The 17,181-nt window shown below is 33.3% G+C and overlaps 4 protein-coding genes across 4 annotated transcripts; 3 read left to right on the plus strand and 1 right to left on the minus strand.

The window, feature by feature from the left end:
• Positions 1–109: 109 nt before the first annotated feature.
• On the plus strand, positions 110–1,471 carry LOC123709545 (protein dopey homolog PFC0245c-like). Its single transcript, XM_045660950.1, has one exon. It carries the CDS (start codon positions 110–112, stop codon positions 1,469–1,471), a length of 1,362 nt encoding a protein of 453 aa, XP_045516906.1.
• A 1,910-nt stretch (positions 1,472–3,381) lies between these two features.
• LOC123709929 lies at positions 3,382–4,502 on the minus strand. The gene has a single exon (XM_045661547.1). It carries the CDS (start codon positions 4,497–4,499, stop codon positions 3,588–3,590), a length of 912 nt encoding a protein of 303 aa, XP_045517503.1. The 5' UTR covers positions 4,500–4,502; the 3' UTR covers positions 3,382–3,587.
• Positions 4,503–9,752: 5,250 nt separating this feature from the next.
• LOC123710064 (histidine-rich glycoprotein-like) lies at positions 9,753–10,788 on the plus strand. The gene has a single exon (XM_045661750.1). The coding sequence runs from the start codon at positions 9,784–9,786 to the stop codon at positions 10,720–10,722; it is 939 nt and encodes a 312-aa protein (XP_045517706.1). The 5' UTR covers positions 9,753–9,783; the 3' UTR covers positions 10,723–10,788.
• A 1,910-nt stretch (positions 10,789–12,698) lies between these two features.
• On the plus strand, positions 12,699–13,337 carry LOC123709546. Its single transcript, XM_045660951.1, has one exon. It carries the CDS (start codon positions 12,699–12,701, stop codon positions 13,335–13,337), a length of 639 nt encoding a protein of 212 aa, XP_045516907.1.
• The last annotated feature ends 3,844 nt before the right edge of the window (positions 13,338–17,181 follow it).

Below are 17,181 nucleotides of genomic sequence, written 5' to 3' on the forward strand. Positions count from 1 at the left end.
TGAACAAAATAATGCCAGTATCTATTGGCAGTCTAAGAAAGCACAACTCATGTAGCCAGCGATGCGACGAGTACTCATTTTACTTTATTTCGTTAGTGCTAAATCAGAAATGTACGGACATCAAGTTTTAACGGCAAGGCGATCGAGGTCTTACCCACTCCACACAGGATATCATTATAGGCGTTCCAACTCCGAGCCCCGTGTAGCATCAGTGTTTAATTCTAATGATTACAGTGCAATTTTACCAAGAAGTAAATTCCAAACATCAGAATATTTAACAAATTGTAATGACTTTAAAATAAAGATTGACGGCTCAAGTAAAATTTACTACGATAACGATATTGGCTACGAAAAAGCAAAAGTGAAATGCAACGTCAACAGTGATATTTTAACACTAAAGCCAACGTTGTCTTATGAAGAAAACAGAAGATTTAATAGGAATTCCGACTATCACGTTGATGATGATGACGTAAGAACGGATACAAATATGTATGATAGTTGGCCATATTCGTACCGAAACCGGTATGACTATAATTTAAATTATGATCCAGAAAACGAAAAAGCAAAAGATAAACGTTATGTTAATGACATAATTGAAAGGATTATACCTGTACACGAAGATCACCAAGATGATGTTCACGAAAAAGAACGGGAAAAGGAAGATGTAAATCCAATGTATGGAAATCAAGCCTTTTTTTCACATATACTTGAAGATTATTTTGATAGAACTAATGAGGAAGACCCACTTCTATTTAAAGGACTAAATTACAATAAGGGTTTTGACACAGTTCCCTACAAAGATATTTATGGAAGCAATAAACGTTTCAGGCGCTTAAAAACATACGATACCCATAAAATGCCATATGTCTATAATTCAATTAGAGATAAAGTTAAGTATAATGATGAAGACAAATTATCGGAAATAGGAGAAGAATACAACAAAATTGGGGATGCAAATGATAAATCTACAAAAGATGCAATAAATGAAAGTGATAAAACGGCATATAATTATGACGGTCAAAACTATCGGGGTTTTAAAGATTTTATCGACTCTTTTGTTAATAAATTTGGAACAGCCGACCACAAGAAAAATGTTGATTTTAGCATAAATAAAACGGTCGATAAAGGAGAAAAAAAGAAAGGTTTTAGAAGAGTATACCACAAAGATGAATATCAGGAAGATAATGAATTTTACGATAATTCAAACAATAAAGCTGTTATGACTGAAAATGGGGGATCTAAATTAAATAATGGCGGATCAGAAGCAATACTCGCATCTCAGGCTTCAGCAGTGTTAGGGGACGAAGCAAATGATATTAACAAGTTAGGAAATAAGGTCTTTGCAAAATCTAGACACAGTGAAAGTATTTCGGCTGGTAGAGATGGACCAAATCTCGGCCTACAGAAATTTAAACAAGTCGCAAAAAGCAATGCTTGGCAAAATAATGCCGATTACTATGACCACCTATAATATTTAGTTAAGTTGTTATATATACGCTAAGCTAAACTGTTTTAATATAATAAATGTTACTGTATTTTTTTTTGAATCATTCTGTACTAAATCCGATAGGAAGTCGAATTTATACATAGTAATAGATTTAATTCGTTTTCAGCGTTAGGTACAATATTATTATATATATTCTAAATATAGAACGAATGTTTCAAAAGAATGGATTTTAAGAATAATATTATTTATCCAGGTACCCGTACGAACGACGAAGATAATAAATATATTAGGTCCTTACATATGAAATTGGCGTTTTGTATGGGAGGAACAAAAAGTCGAATATTTTTAAATATAATATATTTAATTAATCAAAGTAGTTAGTAGGTAGTTCATTGATCCCTCTACTTAAAAAAACCAGTCGGACGGGAATCAATAAAATCTGTGAAGGCGATTTGGACTGCCCCATCAGAGTTAAATTTTTTCCCTTGCAAGAAGTTGTCCAAATTTCGAAAAAAATGGTAATCTGTTGGAGCAAGGTCCGGGGAGTACGGAGGATGTCTTAGACATTCCAATTGAAGCTCTTCTAATTTGGTAGCCGTCTGTTGTGCAGTGTGTGGTCTAGCGTTGTCGTGAAGTAGCAGTGGCGTGGAGCGATTGACCAGCCTAGGTAGCTTTTCCATCATGGTTTGCGATTGCTGACAATAGACATCAGCCGTAATAGTCTGGCCAGATTTGAGAAAACTGCAATGAACAATACCGGCACTAGTCCACCAAACGCTTACAAGTAACTTTTTGGGGTTAATTTTCGCTTGGGGCAGGATTTGGCCAGGATCCAACCATTGCGCTGAGCGCTTCCGATTATTGTAAAGAATCCATTTTCATCACAGGTAATGATTCGGTTTAAAATACCTTCATTATTGTGCCGGTTCAGTAATGTAACGCAGGAGTCGACGCGCGTTTGCCGGTTTGCTTGAGTCAATTCGTGAGGTAGCCACCTTCCAAGATTTTTAATCTTCCCAATTTGCTTCAAGTGAATTAAAACAGTTTTATCACTAACACCGCAGCCTGCAGCTATCTCGGACGTGGTTTGCTATGGATCCGCTTCCACAATAGCCTTCAATACTTCTTTATCAACTTGGGTCTCAGGCCGTCCACGGGGCTTGTTCTGCTGGTCGAAATTTCCAGAACGAAAACGTTGGAACCAAAACGGACTGTGTTTTCTTTTGCAACATGACCGCCATACACATCATTCACCCTTCGAGTCGTTTCCGCAGCACTAGTGCCACGGCGGAACTCGTACTTGTAAATAATGCGATATTTTGTAAAATGAGTGACGCAATCAGAAAAAAACAAATGAATGACGGTCATCGAAGCACAAATACATGAGTAAATAGCTGTACAAATTTGAATTTTAAATTCCTAACCGAAGTGGCCAGTACGACAATACGCCAATTTCATATGTAAGGACCTAATATTTAAATTTTTACTTAGGCCTACTTTCATAGAAGTCGAAGAGTTGTAGTCACTACTACGATATCATATCTATCGACTATCGAATATCATATCAAGTCAGTACGTCGTACTTAAAAACCCTTAGAACCAGAAGTATTTTTCCTAAGCGAAAAAATAGTAATAGTAAAACCTCGTTATTTTTAAACGACACGAACCGATGTAATGTTATTCGAAGAACTATAATGACTATTGGCTAGATGTCATTTAATTTATTTACAAAAATGATAAACTTTATCAAGATGATTACGAAGTATAATGACGTAGCAGTATTTACACAGATTATCTTCTTTTTAGCGCTACACCCATTTTATACAAATTTAGGCGTAGCCGGAAACCGATTATAGTTTTGTCGATTAAATTAAATAGAAAATTTACTATACCTTATTAAAACATACATACGTAAATAAACGACTTTAATCATTTAAATATTTATTTTCACTTTTGTAACGAAACTCGATACAATAAAATTGTAGGTATAAAATGTGTTTTATAACAAATAAATGTACTCAATCTGTAATTTATATAAAATTGTATGGGTAGATAGAAAGTGCATTACGTTTGTCGCCATGGAATAATAATGTGCGTTCCCAAATTCCCTTTGTAGCTTCTTGATTGAAAGCATGAATTCCTATCGGCCTCTAAGCGGGTTTTTGACTGGTTCGTCTAATGTTACTATTTCATCCTTTTTTGCATAAGGGATTTGTGGAAATATTGGAAGGTGACTTAGTAATTTCGACATCATATTTGAAGTTCTCTCACCGAGCTTCTCCACAAAGTTGCTTAAGTTCCATGGTGACCTTACAGTTCTGACGTAACTAGTACTAAGGAACTCTTTGCCATCATCAATTTCATCACTTTCATCACTATCATCTTTTCCATGCGTTGTTTCTTCCAATACCTGAGTACTCGTCGAAAACTCTTGATCATAGTCTTCTTCTCTCATTTTCTCAGCTGTATTCCGGATTACTTTTACCGCTATTGGTTTCTTTGGAAAAGTAACTTTTCGCTGTATCAAAGATCGTGGTAATTTTGGTTTTGGTGCGGTATCTGCCTTTGGGTTGCTTTTAGCCTTGTTTATTCTCGGGCGTTTATAATTATTTTTATTTCTTGGTTCCAGAGGCTTCCTTCCACTTACAAATTCGTCATGATTTATATCAAAATCATAATCATTGATATTAAAATCTTCATCTTCATGTTCAGCAGACTCTTGTTTCTCCATCCACTTGTATTTTGATTGATAATCTTCATCACTGCTTATTTCATGGAATTTAGGAATAGGTTTCTTTACCAATACTTTGTCTTTACTGCTTTTATTATTATTTGTTACGTTTTTAGTTGTCTTTTTATCGTCAACGGCTCTAATAGTTCGTTTGGTATTAAAATAGTTGTAATGAGCACCATTCTGATCTTTAGCAACAACGTCAGGTTTAACATCAGTCTTTCTATCGCAGGACTTATCTGTCGTTTTGAAATTAAGCTTAGCATAACTCATAGTTATTAAAATATTCGCAACCGTTAAGTACAATACTCGTATCTTCATTGTGAACTGGTGCTCAACTAGCGTCCAGATATTGTATCACGCATAAAGTAAACATCGCATGTTTTTAGTTATTGTATTACAAAGTTAAACAATGTATGCGTGAAAATATGTCGTGATTAACAGAGTTTGTTTTGGCAACAAAGATTAATCGGAAATTTACAAAAATTGCCCAGTGGTTCAAAACTTGAGATGACATTTGTAAAATGAATTATCGATTGAATCTTTGTCATCAGTTTGTGTACGAAGTATAGTTTTATATTTATTTTTTGTCTTTACGATATTGAAACACACTCGCGGAATGCGAAATTTATGTTACGGAGTGAATGAAATAAAGACACAAATATTTATGACTCCGCAATAGCATAATAATGCATTGTGTTATTGTTTGCTTGTTTATAAATCTTCACTCTATAAATAAATACAGGAAATGTCATATAAAAACGGTTAATCGTGTTCTGTACGTTAGTTTACCACCATACCGCGATGGAGATCTATTTTGGAACTCTCTTAGTGTTCTTGTATTTTCAATATATTTCTTCATCACCAATGAACTATGTCTATTACGAAAATCCAGATTTGGGATATGTCGCTGCTTTAAGTGGATCCTCTGCTTATACCAAGACACGGCTTAACGGACCAAAAAAATTTTTCGTCGGTAATACCAATCAAAAATATATGAAACTGGCAAATGAAGAAGCTATTAACTCTTTATTTAGTATAGGTAAATTATCGCCAAAAATGTTTGATCCAGTGATTGATACTAATAACGTAAATCTCCCCAAACTTCCTGAAGATGATACAAGGCAAACTAAACAACCAGAAGTTATAAATCAAGACTTAAGATTTGTTGAAATTGATCAGACAAAAAAATCTAGAGACAGTGACGTCAATCATCAGAACTCGAAATTCAGAATGGCTCCTGATTCCAACATTAAAGAAGTTCAAAAACCTCACCTGGAGGGTAAACCTATGAATCAAAAGAATTATTTCGAGTACAGATTAAAGCAAAATAAACGTAGAGCTAACTTCAAAACGGTTCCAAAACTACAATACGACTTAAACCAACCACCTGTTAAAAAAACACAACTTCCAATTCAAAAGTACGGAGAGAAACCGTTACCCAAACCCAACAGAGACATGACGTATAAACAAAGTGATAAGAAATATAATATTCAAGCAATGACAACGATTTTAGATGATATGACTCAAAAAGCTTTAGAACGCTATGAACAAAAACAGGATAATCATAAAAGAGATACGCAAACAACAATAAATGAAGAATATATGCAACCCACAATAAATCAGCCCTTCGGTAGAGACAATCGAGTAAAATTTCTTGATTCTAAGCACATCCCCGCACGAATTGGAAAGTATGAAGAAAGTTTGAGTGGAAGACCATATGCCTTGTTTTACAGGGGTCTAGAAAATGTTGACCATCGTGATTTTTATACAGGTTCCGTAGATAAGTCTCTTCATAATAATATTGTTGAATCAAAAACGCTCGTTAAAGATATAACTTTAGATAGGGAGCGAAAAAGAAAAGCAAGAAAAATATCAAATATTAAATTAAATCGGAACAATATAGATTCGAACTTAATATTATAGATCTTTTTAAATAACACGAGAAATTTTAATGCAAATGTGGATCTATATATAATTTTTTGCTTTTTTATAAACATGATATTAACCCATATCCAAATAAATTTTTCGTTCATAAAAAGTGTTTAATTTTAAACTATATTATTCTCGACATCATTGGATTACAATGCACATCTTAGGAGATATTGAATGTTTTGAAATAACATCGAAACAAAATAATGTTCACATACACATATTAAATGTAAAAGAAAATTAACGCAGGTGAAACCGCAAGGAACATATTAGGTATTGTGTTTTAAAAACGTTGTAATAAGTGTGTCTAGTAAAAGTAATTATAGAGAACGTAAAAATAATATGTATAATAAAATAATCCGATACGTTTCCTTATAGTAATTAAAAAATTGAAAATATATTTCATAAAAGGAAATCCTTATAATATGCAGTTAATGTTAAGTTTATCCATAATACATTAAGTTTCTTCAAGGTCATTTACCTGTTTGTAGGTGAAAATACATAGTTAAAAATGCGCGATGAATCAAAACCTGCAAGCTGCTTTCCGATGTCATCTGTCACGTTCCAGTTATATTAAATTGGTACAAAGCTCTTTTATAAAATAATTACAACTAAATCGAAATGTTTAATTGATATTGTTTTCTAATCTAGGCTAGAATAATGTTCCATATTGTATTCGTTTTAGTTTTGTTTTTTCTAAGCAAAGAGAGTTTTATTAAACTATTAGTGACCCAAGACCTCCGATTGAGTTCTTTTTAATTAAATAGTTGGCGTAACCAACTGAGCTACGACCGAAATACCAACTAGTTACTTATTAATAGTTTATATCGGGTAAACGTGCAGACATGCACTGAACGAATAATATGCTATGCTTTTCAGTAACATTGACACAGAAGTCCATTGCCCAATTATTAGCGCAAGATGTCAATGTCCATTTTCTTGCTATATAAATATTTGTTGTGACCTTTACTATCATTTCTGCCAGAAACCAGTAACATGGTACGTCGCATTGTTATATTATTCATTATTGCTTATGGCTCGTGTATGAAAATGCGGGAAACCGTAGAGAGGACAGTTATGGTTAGAACTTCAGGGTCTGACCTGCAACCGGCTGCCACTGGCTTCATTTATAAAAGAGGGACCGATGGAGAAGCGGTTGTTACCAAATTGGGGCAGAATGAAGTCATGGAACAGTTATCAAAACTTTATAAGCCCCAAGAATTCGCTGGTTCTTCAAAAAACATTGGCTCATTTGAAAAACAAAATGCACCAATAAAAGAGAATAAAATTATTCCCGTCGAAGAAAACACCGATGTGGACGGAATAGCTGATGATGACTATAAAAAAATAATTGATGAATACACTACTAATTTTGATGATTATTTGAAGGATTTGGGCACTTTTAAAGAATACAATAATAAAGAATTCGGGTTTGATGTCCATCACGATTACGATCCAAAAGTTTACAATGATTACGATACTAAAAAATATGGAAATTACTTCTTGGCACGAGAAGACCCTTATGGTTATGGTAAGGGGTATAAAGACGAGGGGTATAAAAATGAATATAAAGTACCCCATAATGTTGCATTTCGTTACAAAAACAATGAAAAAGATAACAAAAAAGAAAACAGCTTCTACAGAGACGAGTATGAGCATCATAGAGGAACACCAAGCGGTAATGAATACGAAGAAACATCAAATAGAACAGATGAAAAAGATTCAGACGAAAATGATAGCACCTCTACAAATGAAGAAAGTACCACAAACTCCTACGAAGACTATGGAGCCAAAAGCGGACTTGCTACTGGCAAAAGATATGACTACAAAGCAGACCAATAATTTAAGACTAATTACTGTATTGTTGTTAATTTTCGTAGTTTTGTAAATATGTCTGTAAATGTTGACAATATAAACTTAGACTTACACTAAAATGTTCTTTAATAATTTAATAGTTTCACGTGTCACATTTTTAAATTATTATTTCAACTCGATTATAAATACGAAACTCCACCGTGGAGTGACATGAGATTAAATTCCTACAGTTATTAAAAAATATGAAAAACCTAAACCTAGTTTCATTATTTAAGCCCAATACACAACAAAATTTATCGCGGGAGTCTCGACAGTTATCATCAGATAGCGTCAGTAAATTATATTTTAGCACTTATTATTAATATATCAGTAATATTTTTATATTAATATTTTAACTGAGCTGGCTACTAAAATATTTTCGAACCAATTCGAATTAGGGTTCTTAGCAATTCTTAACCGTAGCGTAGCAATTAATCTTAAATGGCCGGCCAGGTACTTTCGAGCGTTCTGGTAATGTCATCGCAGGCGGCATCATTAACTCGTAACATGAGGCTTCGTACATCTTATATATATTAATGAATTATTATTATATACCCAGTGCTTATTAAATTAATCAAATAACGTTTAGCTGTTTCGCCGTGTTACCCCTATATTAAAAACCTATAAGTAGTAAGATTTTTGAACAAGAGCGGTTTCAAAGTACATGACTATGTCTATTTAAACATAATCTTTTATTCGTAAACAATTTGTTAGTCAGATAGTTGGGTACATACACTGCAATAAGAGATAGATGAGCTTTAGTAAAAAACAATAGTAGTAGTCTAATCTGATAACTGATCTAGTTTTTTATAAATATGGAGTTATAAAGTTCGTCTACAATTTTAATGACTACATTGATGATAGTTAAAATATATTAAAAGGAATACACTGTAAATCGAATTAGGGTTCTCAAGAAAAGAGCGTTCCAATTCTTAAAAGGCCAGCAGCGCGCTTACGAGCCTTCTGGCAGTGCGAGTGTCCATGAGCAGCGGTATCATTTAACATCAGGTGGGTCTCCTGCCCATTTGCCTCCTGTAACATAAAAAATACTTTACGAAAATAAATAGATATAAATATGGCAATGGGTAGCAAATAGGTATCTAATTAAATGTAGTAATTATAATATTAGGGTTTTTATTTAAAACTTACTTACTTTGATCTTATGTAACAACTACTTACCTGTATTAGTAGTGCGGCATACATTGTTTAGTCGTAATAGAAGTAAATTGCTTTACATCTTAGTATATAAAATGTTTTACTTCTAAATTATTGGAGAGTTATCCGACATATACCGACAGATCTGAGAAGGAATAAATATTTTTTCATTCCAAAATAAATACCAAACTGATGAAGGCGAGTAAACGGCTTTTTTTTCTATAGAAATCGATCTCACGACCTTAGGGTGTAGAGACGCGTACCTAGCTACGATAACACTGCTCATAAACACGTACGTGTATAGATTACCGTTAGAATATGCGTACCTTTATTAGTTAATTTCTCTATATAGCTAGGTACGTATGTAATAATTTTCTATTAAAAAGCTAAAAACAACGTGAAAACCTAAATATATGTAAATACCGTACATTATAATTTATCATGTCTAATACACTTTTAAATCGACCACCGTAACAATGGCAACATTTTTTATCATTTCATTGTCACCTCTAACCTCGCGTCAATAAACTGTTACATGGCTATAAGAACGGCACTCATGGTCCTTTCATATTGAACTCTTAAGCGATTGTTCAAGATATAAATATTGAGCAATCGCGTTATGAAATTATTACAGCACAGGTTGTGGAACGATACACATCTCAACATGAAGCTACCACTTACAATTTTACTTGTGGCATCCATAGCGACAGCCATACAAATTGGCGTTCCGACAGCTTCAAGCTATGTCTACAGAAACGACAATAATGGCCCAGCCAGTCTGCTACAATTAGGACATTTCGGACAGCCCCAATTCCTACCGCAGTTGCAAGCACCACTTGCTCCAGTAAAAGCTCTGGAGGCTTACGATTTAGCTCCCCTCCCTCTACCGTACATTGCAGCTAAACCCATTGTTATCGAAGATGCCGAGAAGGATTCTGATGAATCACAAGAAGATGGTCTAATTGGACTTAGCCATGAAGAAGCTGGCGGTAGCGACTATGAACAGAAACATCATAAAGCTCACGGTGAAAAGGGAGCTAAGGGCTACCATTCTAAAGGGCATTTTGCAAAGGGGCAAGCTGGCAGCTATGGCGAAGCTCACAATGAAGGACATCACAGCGAGGCAAGTGGAGAAAAAGGCGCCCATCACGATGAAGCCGATGCTTATGGTAAACATCACAAGTCAGGTAAAAGCTATAAAGGTGGAGATCACGGACACAAGAAATACCACAGCAAGGGTGAGGACATAACTGGTTACCATAAAGTATTCAACAAGGATGAGTTCAAGAAAGATCATGACTTTTACGATGTAGCTGATAATAGCGGCCATTACAACAAACATGGTTCCGAGAAGAAACATTACAGCGAAGAAGATGGTGATCATGCAGAGGGTGGAAAGGGATCTTCAGGTTATGAAAAAGGAGATTTTGGTAAATCTGGTTACCATAACAAAGGACATGTAGATGATGGTGAATCAGCTCATGAAAGCAAGGAAGGTGAAGAGAGTCACTACAACCATAGCGAAGATTTCGGGAAAAAGGGAGGTAATAGTCACGAAAAGGAGTATGAATATGAAGACGTTGATCACGAAGATGATGAATAAACACTAATTTCTTAGTTAATTTAAATTTGTTATGTTTGATACCGATGATGCTGTGATTTTTTAATTTTTAAAAGTAATAAAGAAGTTGATATGAATTGTGCTGTATTTTATTAGGTTTTAATAGCTGAGTAGTAGTACTAACTTTGTTTGCCTAAGTTATCGCACCGATTTTATTGAAAATACATGAGAGTAGAATTAATATAAATGAATTATAAATTGTTTGAAAAAGAAATGAGTTTGTTGCCTAAGTTCTCTGCTGTATAAAATAACGAATATAACAATTAAATAAACGTTATAAAATCGCTGTTACCAATCATCCCTACAAATAACTAAGAAGGCTTTCCTTAGAAAAGAAAATTGTTGAATATACTTGGTAAAAGAGGCACACGGAACTTTATTTTACAATTGCTTTTTATAAATTGTCACTAAAATAGGATCTCAACAGACTGGCTTTAGGTACCTTGTCTAGTTACAAACATCTAAAATGAATAAAATATACTGATAAGTTTTGCAATGAAAGTTGCAGAATGAAAAAATACACAATAATATTATTAAACTTTCATATTAGTGACTTAATATTGATAAGTTAATTATTAACTTATATATTGATCTCGGGGCTGGACTTAACAAACTAATATAGCACCCCGTGTGCCTCGTGCCCGTACAATACTCGCCGTGGACTTAACAAATGTGTAGGTAATTCCATCATCCACGCTGTCCTTTGGTCCTATTGTGTCTTTATAAACAGACCGTCCTAATTCTTAAAATGCCGGCAACGCCTTATGGCGGTGTGAGTGTCCATGACAACGTCAGGTAAGCTGCCGTTTGCGTCCTAGAACAAAAATATGATATTACTAATTTTGTTGGTAACTATTAATTTTAAGATTTTAATTAAGTTGTGATTACTGCCTCACAACCTTGAATTATTTCGTTTTCTAATAATTTGTTTATAGTTATAAAGAAACAATGCCGTCTCGAACAAGGTGAATTGATCGAATTAACTAGAACATTCAATTAATTTAGAAATAATGAAAGTTAATAGGTAATGTTAATTCAAATACTTTTTTATACATTTTTATGAAGATATGTATAAAGGTTATGAAAAACAATATGAGGCACTGATAACCTACTTGTCTGTAAAAAAATAATAATTTTGTAGAAGCTCTATATCTGTGTGATAATTTATTTCAAAAACACAGAACAAAGTTACACCCTTATCACTTATTATGGCATATAGTATTTTCACAGAAAAGATAATAATATTGCATAGTTAATTTGACTACTGATTGACTGGTAATGTATACCAAGTATTATATAGAAAGTAATTTAGAAAGATGTAATACAAAAAGTCACAAAATGTTCGTAATTTTAAGTTTTGTTTTATTATAAAATGCTTTTTTATTTATAAAAGGTTATTTTAAACATTTGTAAACAGGTCTTGGAGGCTAGAGATCTTTTGGAATGTTAAGAAAATAAATTATACCAATTTTTTCATAACGCTTTATACATTTAGCTGTAAGCCACCCTTCTAATTTGACCGTCGACACACGAAATGGTGATCTTACATTTCAATTTCTTTATTATATTTGAAATAATCCTAACAAAATGATAAAGAAACAAGTATATTAAACACAAGAAAAATGTATAACGCTGTAAATAATTCTTGGAAATGGCTGAAGTAATTACAAACTACCTAGTAAATGTAGCGTTAAAACATAAACACATCTGGAGTAGGTAGGTATTATAAAATATCTTAGGTTATATTCTTTAAGATTCCGATTCTTAGCTAAATCCTTGGTTAGAACCAATCGATACGCAATTGGACATATTGATTAATCAATCAATAGACCATAACGCCAATCAGAACATCTTAAAAAAACACCCTTGACCACTAAAGAGCTATATAAACTAAACAATGGACATGTATGTCAGTGTCGCAAGCCATTTCAATTGCGAAAGATATCACAAAAAGCAAAATGCAAAAGAAAATAGTCGTGTTGACATTGATCTACTATTGGGTTGAAGCTACGCCCTTGAATGCCGATTCAGTTGATTTTACGGACATATCTAATTTGAAATACGAATCGAAAGACCTAGAAGACTATTTGAACTATCTTGAAGATGAACAAACTAATAATAATGCTAAAAAGAAATCATCGAATAAAGGATCAAAAGTGAACTACAATATAGAGGATTTAAAAAAGTTTTTTAAAAGCCTTGGATTGAAAGATGATGGTTCCTACGATGATAGCGAAAAGTACAGTTTTACCGAAGGAGCCGCAGCTAAAGCCGTGGGCATTACAGGTAAAGAGAATAGAACTTACAAAAAAGGATCCAAAACAAGAGGTTTTCATAGAGTTCAACACAAGGATGAATATAAGAAGGATAAAGAATTCTATGAAGACGACGAAGTTAGTGGTTCAATAGATAAAGTTGGCGCAAAAGGTTTCGGCTACGACGTAGCAAAAGGCAATGGTTTTGATAAAGGACGTTTTCATCGCGTCAGGAAAACGGGCCTCTTTGGAAAACAAGGATTTTCAGATAAAGGAAAAGCTGAGAAAGATTTTAGTGATTATGAGAATAAATTTGACAAGTATTTGGACAGTGATGATTAATTAGAAAACTTAGTAACTTATATCCACATCGATAAAACCAATTAGTAGTTCACAGTTTGTTATACTTGTAGGAATAAATAAAACTATAAATTACGTTTGACGCATTTCATTGATTTGCAAACTTGATTTCCGTAATAATTTATGATACCCGTACAACATTCATTTAATACAAATACGTAACACTGTTTCTATTAGTCCTATAGAGTGAATAGTACACATTAGAAGGGCGATCCATTATGGGAGCTATAAAGTTATGTATTTTTACTGGTAAGTAAAGTTTTGATATATGCCTTTATTGTTAAAGAATTTACAGAACTGTTGTCACTTTATTCGTCGAATTTCTTTTTTAGCGTTTATATTAACTGTTTTCATTGAAGCGTCGCAGGATGAATGGTTCCATAAGAACATTGATTCCGCTAACAGAATCAGGAGACAAATTCCATTTGACATGAATCCCTTCTATTTAAGCTTTGAATCAGATCCGTATTCGTCAAGTGTCAAGAACTTTGGTTTAATCGTACCTCCACCAATAAACAATGAAGTTCCCGGTGCTCAGAAAGCGTATAGTTGCTCCTTAATAAATTGCGGCCCTGAAACCCAGACAGACGCAGTTTGCGCCTGCAATTTTAATACTGGCAAAGTTGTCTCCTTTAAGAATCAATGTGATGTAATTAAACACAACTGTAGATTTGATACAGGTAAGTTTTAAAAGCAATTTACGTAATAAAATTGTGAAAGTAATTAATATATAATTCCTTAAAAAAACCACATTCAATATAATAAGGTTTAGGTACAAAACATTCATAAAATACAAAAATATTCGAGCAATTCGCGTAACAGTATTACAAAAAGATGACGCAAGGATTTTGGGTACTTGCGTCCTTATTTAATTTAAATGTGTATAATATATTTGAAAATATTGAATTATAATAATTTTATTATACTAAAAAAATCACATAATTGAAAGAAAAAAAAACAAATTTATATCTAAAATGTTATTTCCAGAATTTAGGGTCATTTTACAGGAGATTTGCCCATGGGAGTTTCAGTCGAGAAGAGACAACAAGCCAATGAATTTTGACTACACCAACTGGCAATACTATAATTGAATAAAACGTTACAATAGCAGTACCTATTGGTTTCACCCGCTATAATATAGACAGCGTGTTGTTACATAATATATACTGCCTGGACTACCCAAAAAAATTAATGAGATTATGTAGTAAATAATTCTTGCTTTCATATTAAAATACTACCACTTTCAATGTACTAAAATACTTTGTAAATAAACGAAGTTAAACCTATAACTAAGTAAAATTTTGACAATAAAATATGAAGGTGATATATTTCTATAGTATTCCTGATATTGGAATGGGGAACCTTCCTTTCCCATTAAAGTCATATATTATTGTACTATAAATGAATTGTTATGAAATCGTAAATGTAATGTTATAAAGATTCTATACATTCGTTCTATTCACGAATTTTATGATAGTATCACCAAAGAGAATTAAAAAAATAAACCAGCAATGTATAAAACAAATATAATGAAAATTCTGGCTATCTGGATGGCGTCTCTGATTAGATAAAAACCGCCATATCATTTAATCTAAGGAACATTTAAATATTCAATAATTTAAGGTTTTATTAAAATGCATATAATTTTCCTAATTTAATATTTCGGTGGATAGCATTGAAAGAAATAAGCGTTTGTAGTGTGTAATGTAGTTTAATATACTCAATAGCACATGCTTCTTGCTACTGGTACCATACATACATTTATAACAACATATTGTTGTTTGTGAGGCAAGGGAAATCTGGGAGGGTCTGAATAGCTATATAGAAATATATATTATTCAGTTCGGATATTATTTATCTTTAGAAAATGAATAACACCGATGGCAATTTGAAAATATATAACTTTAGAAGTACAGAAATTATCCTCTTCATTTTTCTATCTAGTATTATATTGGTAAATTATTAATTAAGCAGCCATAAATATTGTACAAAATTGAAAACGCATTTTTTAACGAAGTAATGTAATATTGTTACAATTACCTACATATTTAAGTCCCAGCAAAAAATATAATAAATATTCTATTCAAAATGGCCACATTTGGCTTGTATACAACAGGCCTTTAATCTGTTTGGCGACGAATCTATAGATTTACACTGTGCACTGTTTTCAAAGGAAATTTTGCCACTTTTTAAGGGACTCAATGTCTTCCTAAAACTGACCATAATTTGAAGTCTAAGGCGTTGAGGTCTGGGCTAGATGAGGGCCAGTGTTCAGCTCTTGTAAAGTCTGGAACGTTGGTTTCAAGCCAGGAATGGATAGTTCGTGCCTTGTGAACAGGTGCAGAATTCTGCTGGAAAATCCACGGTAATTTTTTAAAAAGTGTATTGTTGAGAGGTTTAACAACATGATCCAAGTCTGTATCTTGATACACTTTGGGTGAAGTTTTCACACCTTTTTCACAAAAATATAGTTGAGACTTGATAACCAACTGTGAGACAGATCACGACCTTCTAATTCTCAATCTGAGACTCAAACTTCAGCAACCAAATGCAAAAATATATATACCTATGGTGTTTTTGCATTATCTGCAGATAATGGACCAGAATACCCATTAAGCCATGAATGGAAGCGAGCATGGCATGACACATAACAAAGAAATATATTATGGAAGATGTTTTAGAATTGAATTTTTAGTCATAAATTCAAGTCCAGCTTGGCGGCAGTATTGGATGACAACAGAAACCTGGTCATTAACAAAAGAACTCTGAAAGCCAGTGGTGCAACTACAATTGAACGAAAACAATAAATGCAGCCATACAAGACGCGTGCCAAGGACAGTGTAAGAAACATCCAACACTTATATGTGAGGAGTTGAAACAGCATGCCGACTCATTACAAATATAGGTTCTTCATGACAAGGTGCGATTAATAACTCACCCACTCAAACCCAAGACATAGACCATCCAAAACGCTGGCAGACATCAAATGTCTGGTAAACCATATAAATTTAATTAAGTCTTTAGAGAATACTGCAAATCACTCTTTTAGAATACAGCAACCTGCTTCAACAATATGCTATGTTCTGATGATTTAATTGACCACAAGCCGAATATGTTACGTAATGAAATACGAGCAACTGTTCTCAACTTGAAAAATACAAAACTCCTGGAATTGATGGATAATCTTATTAAAACTTGCTCATAAATATTAAAGTTTTTATGCCGTATTACAATACATGTTAGATACATCCCAATTTCTAAAGAGCGTGGCTTAGTTTAAAAATAAATTACTTTTATCAACCTTCGGTACCTGAACATCATGTTAAATAAATAAAAACTTAATAGACCTGGAGTTAGTGACACAGAATCTTGGGTCATTTGTACCAGTATGGCGATTCGTCAGGGGTCTTGTTACGCAATGAAAAAAAGAAAAATTATGGTCTCAGAGCCGGTACCAGCGGCCCAATCGGCGCAATACTGACGCGAATGCGTTAATAAAAAAAAATTCAACCTTTTCAAAGGGCTAATTTTGGCACACATAATCATCTTCGTGCAGCCATTTACCTAAATTTCCGGTTCCAAATGGCCGCCATACCGCCGAAAATCAGCGTACGAAGCGTTTTCGATAATAAAGTTACGCAAAAGCGGTAGTGAATGTATAATACTTTTCGGTAGTAATATGACTAGACAACGAGACCATAGAGATTGTCAATGGTCTACATGATTATATGGTCGTGAAAGTCATTCATAGCATTATTCAATTTCATTTTTGAAATAAAAGTTAAAATCCTTTAAACAATCCTTTTACAAAAACAGTTTTTAGAAC

This window comes from Pieris brassicae, chromosome 5 (assembly GCF_905147105.1).
Source record: "Pieris brassicae chromosome 5, ilPieBrab1.1, whole genome shotgun sequence".
Classification (NCBI taxonomy): domain Eukaryota; kingdom Metazoa; phylum Arthropoda; class Insecta; order Lepidoptera; family Pieridae; genus Pieris; species Pieris brassicae.